The sequence below is a fragment of the Chiloscyllium plagiosum genome, unplaced genomic scaffold, assembly GCF_037043375.1.
Source record: "Chiloscyllium plagiosum isolate Xiang-an unplaced genomic scaffold, Cpla_swu_hap1 HiC_scaffold_8, whole genome shotgun sequence".
NCBI lineage: Eukaryota > Metazoa > Chordata > Chondrichthyes > Orectolobiformes > Hemiscylliidae > Chiloscyllium > Chiloscyllium plagiosum.
Window position 1 is genome coordinate 51,991,434 of NW_028270146.1, and position 4,094 is coordinate 51,995,527.

The 4,094-nt window shown below is 35.8% G+C and overlaps 1 protein-coding gene across 3 annotated transcripts in view; it reads right to left on the minus strand.

Moving 5' to 3' along the window:
• Positions 1-423: 423 nt before the first annotated feature.
• Positions 424-4,094, minus strand: part of LOC122553574 (uncharacterized) — a 102,640-nt gene continuing 98,969 nt past the window's right edge. For all 3 annotated transcript variants that reach the window (XM_087989841.1, XM_087989840.1, XM_087989839.1), the window contains one exon: positions 424-2,968. In XM_087989841.1, the coding sequence (XP_087845967.1) occupies positions 1,917-2,968 (1,052 nt within the window). In that variant the 3' untranslated portion in view covers positions 424-1,916. The remainder of the gene's footprint in view (positions 2,969-4,094) is intronic.

The following is a 4,094-nucleotide window of genomic DNA, read 5'->3' on the forward strand; positions in this document are numbered from 1 at the left end:
CTGGGGATCCATAATTCTATGCAAAACCTCACAACTGACAGCAGGATCTTCAAAAGCAGTCCATGAAATAGAGGACAAGCTTCTAATGTTGTACTTCTATTCTGGTGATTGATGAAGCTTCTGGAGTAAAATTACAATGGAACTTTTCTGATCCTCATCGTATCCTCTTGAAACAGAAGGAACATTTTTTCTTAGGTATGGGTCATCAATATGCTTGGACTCAGGGGCCGTATGCTAAACCAGGCAGTGATATTTATGAGTTAAATAGCAAAGGTCACTCCACCGACAAACAGATTGCTAACAAGCTGTTGGCACCCCAGCACCCCTACAACCCAAAACCACAATCTTGCATTCTCAAACCATCGGATTTGTTAACATTCTGTGCAGAGTTATCTCTTCAACCATACAAAGCAATCTTCCAAATTTTATGTCTAAACGGATATTTTATTGATGATACATACACAAAGTTAGCAATTGTAAGAAAACTTAGCAAAGCAAAATCAATATTCCATATGTGTAATACTCCACAGTAATTGTGGCATGAATCAACAGCAGCTTCCAGATTGCAAATTTCAGTTAATCATATTTACAGCAAAATTATTCACACATATTTGGACACATTTTTTTACCATTTCCAGGAGAAGAAACACATTAGAATTCCATATACTGAGCTTGATTGCCATTTTGAATTTAACTACTTGAGTGATGAATCCTTATTTGTGGCATTTTTACTGTGTGTTTTTCACGTGTGTGCTTTAAATGTGTTTTATGACATCATGTATAACAAGAACTACATCAATGGCATAAAGCCCATGATAATTGTTGGAGAAATATTATGTTGTACAAATTGAGCAGTGCAGTGGATTAAGCCCCCTCTGAGACCTGGATTCAAGACAGACGTGATGAAAGTGTCTTCTACCTTCTGGTTATAAGAATTCTATATGAAATGAATTCTAGTGGTCTTGGGGCAAAAGCAGGAAATTACTCCTAAATTGACAACAATTGACAATGTCACTTAGATAGGCCCAATGATAAATAATGACAAAAATCAAAATATATTACCGGTGCACTGTGATATATGTTTCTAAATGCTGAGGTTAATTGAGTGGAAAAAGTATCTCCGCAGCTGAAAATGTTTGATGCTGGCAATGGATGCTTTCTTTAGGCTGAAGGTATTCCCTTCCTGACCATTATTGTAACTTAGCTTGATAAGGTCAAGAATAGTTTATTATGGTATGTCTTATACTATACCACGCAGTGTGGCATATTTCTTAAATGTTACTTGTTTCGAACTTGCTGATAATTGAAGTTAAAAGTGCTTTTCATTGGAGATGGATTGTCGACGTTTAAGGTTCTTTTCTGATAAAATCTTAATTCTTTCATATTTACTCTTTATTCATATTTCAGTTATCTCTGCCTAAAAACTTGAATGTACAAATCATATTGAGATTGTAATCCTTATTAACACTTAAGTTTAATGATACTAACTATGCAAATGATTATTCAGAAAGGATTAAGTTATGTGAAGACATAAAGTTACCATTCTCATCTGACTGAAAACCATAGGTAAGGTGTGCGCCACCAAATAGTGACTTAAAGACATGAATGTTGTCCCCATTATATTTGTATCAAGCATAACTTTCAGCAACCTATAGACAAAAATATGCAAAATGATGTATAATTTACTGAATTTTATTTTTAATTCTGAATTTGTTGCTATTGAAGCAAATGTCATCATAGTTTGAAATTGTGATCTTTAACACTCAGTGCAAAATGAAATATCCTTATTGCTCTGTAAAACACCTCTCTTGCATGGAATAATCAAGTAGTTATTTAGTTAAATACAGGAAACAGCACAGGTAATCTTTGTGTAAAAGCATCATATCACCATTATGAACAAAGCTGTCCATGCATGTTTATTCCTTAGTTGTTGTGTTTTTAATTTCTTTTGTCTCAGACTTGCTTATAGAGATGGAAGCAGATGTAGGTTGAGATATTTCAAAGAACTGTTTTTGTTCACTTTGAATCATTTCTCCCATTCTTGCAAAAACAGCCGATGTATCATCAGTAGCCATTGCTCCAGGAGCGATATCTCTTTGTATTACGGAACGCTCAGTTAAGACAACTACAGTTCCTCCTGTTTTGGTATATTTCTTAGTAAGGGTGGCAGATACAGTGTCATCTGATTTGGGAAAGTGGAATTCAGACAATTCAGCTGTCCCACTGGTAGCTTGTTCTTTAATGAGCGATTCTTTGGTGACAACTGTGGAATGTTCTGTTGGATGTGTGTGTGTTGGGCCTTCAGGTGGTGGGGATATTGGTAGGTTAAAACTTTGAAGGATTCCTGGTTTTGGGGTGCTTTGTTTATCATTTGATTTTGTAATTTTGGTTCCAGTCAGAATAACTTGATGAGGCTCAGATGACGTTTCACAGATTGGAACATGGCCTTGATGAGAAGGTTCTGGTTTACTTGTTTTGGTTGACTGGACATTTATCCTGAAATCACCTGATTCCAGCAAGGCAAGCTCAGTTCTGGCGGTTGATGTCACAACTTGACTGGGTGTTACCACGTATGCGCCTTCGGCTATGGTATCAAGGTCTTTAGATTTCATTGTTACTATTTGAGTTGTGCCATCATCAGTATCCTCAACCACTACTTCTTTTGATGTAGGCATAGTTGCTGGTGATACTTCATCTGTAGGTAAAAAATCCTGGCCATCAGATTTCACATCAGTCACTGGTTCTGTGCTAGAAGTTGGAATTTCATGTGCAGTTTGTTTTTCATCATCAGCGGCTTTTCCTTTCTTCCATGGTGAGGTAAAGTTAATTTTTGGAAATTTAAACCAACTTGTCCTCCCCTTTGATGGAGAACTTTCATCTGTTGTTGTCAGTTCAGCACCCCCTTGACCTTTCAGTTCAGGAGCTGTTTTATTTGAATGCTCACAAGACTTTCCTTGAACTGATTGACCTGAAATGTCAAATATAAGAAACAAAGAACATCAAGGAATTTAAGTTTAACTTCACAATTTTTCTGATCAATATTCAATTCTACCCCACATAGTTTTAATACTGCTTTCTGTTCAATGTGAATGGACATTAGAACATCTAGACTGGTGCTACCAGACCTGCCGAGTTTCACCAACAATTTCTGTTTTTATATCACATCTCCAGCACCCACAGTTTTTTTGTTTTGTTATAAATCTAGGCTATTACATTGAACGTTATCCTTCTGCATGCTATTTAATTTTCACTGTGTGCACTTTATTGTAGGTAGATTTATGGTTGACCAATGCTTTCCGCCTTCTTTCTCAAGCAATTCTTTCACTAATGCTTTAGTGTGTGTCTTCTGTTTAGTTACATTGTCAGCAAATTTGTAAATAACTGATTGTGATATTGATTATTTCAGAACAGCATTAAATTTTGCCCAGATCATAATAAAACTGATAAACTCGAGAAATGGTTCAAATTCTTTGCTAAGGCTCAATGATCTGGTCCTAGAGGAATGAATCCCAGTTTCAGAAACATTCCCATGCATTACTGAAATCACATTTTCTTCTCAGATTCATTTGTGTGGCTTCTAATGACTCCAGTTTGTTTAGCACTATTATATAGTTAACAATGATTGTTGAACATAATGTTCTGAATGTTTCATGTACAAATTTCTTTCATCGTATCTACTTCAAAGCATTCTGAGGCCAAACCCATATCAACATCTCTGGTGCTAATTCATCTGCCAGCCATGCAGAGCTTAATATTTCTAAATTAATATCAATTTTATGATAATTTAATGTGTTATCTAAAATTTTATCCATCATCAAATGTAATCCAGTTTTGGGATGAAATGACTTTCTGAATTACAGGTGGTCGGAGGCAGGGGAACACTGACCGTGAGAGTGCGTGCAATCAGTTTTACACCACATTCAATTTTATTCTGCTTGGTGTTCAAAGGGAGGTCAGCCTGCCAAGAAAAATTCCACCATCCCAGATATGTTAGCTTAAATATTTCAAATTGAGCCAGAGTTATTGTATGACCAAATAACCTCCTACAATATTAGAAACTTGAATATCAAATGTCATTACATTAATAACAGTAC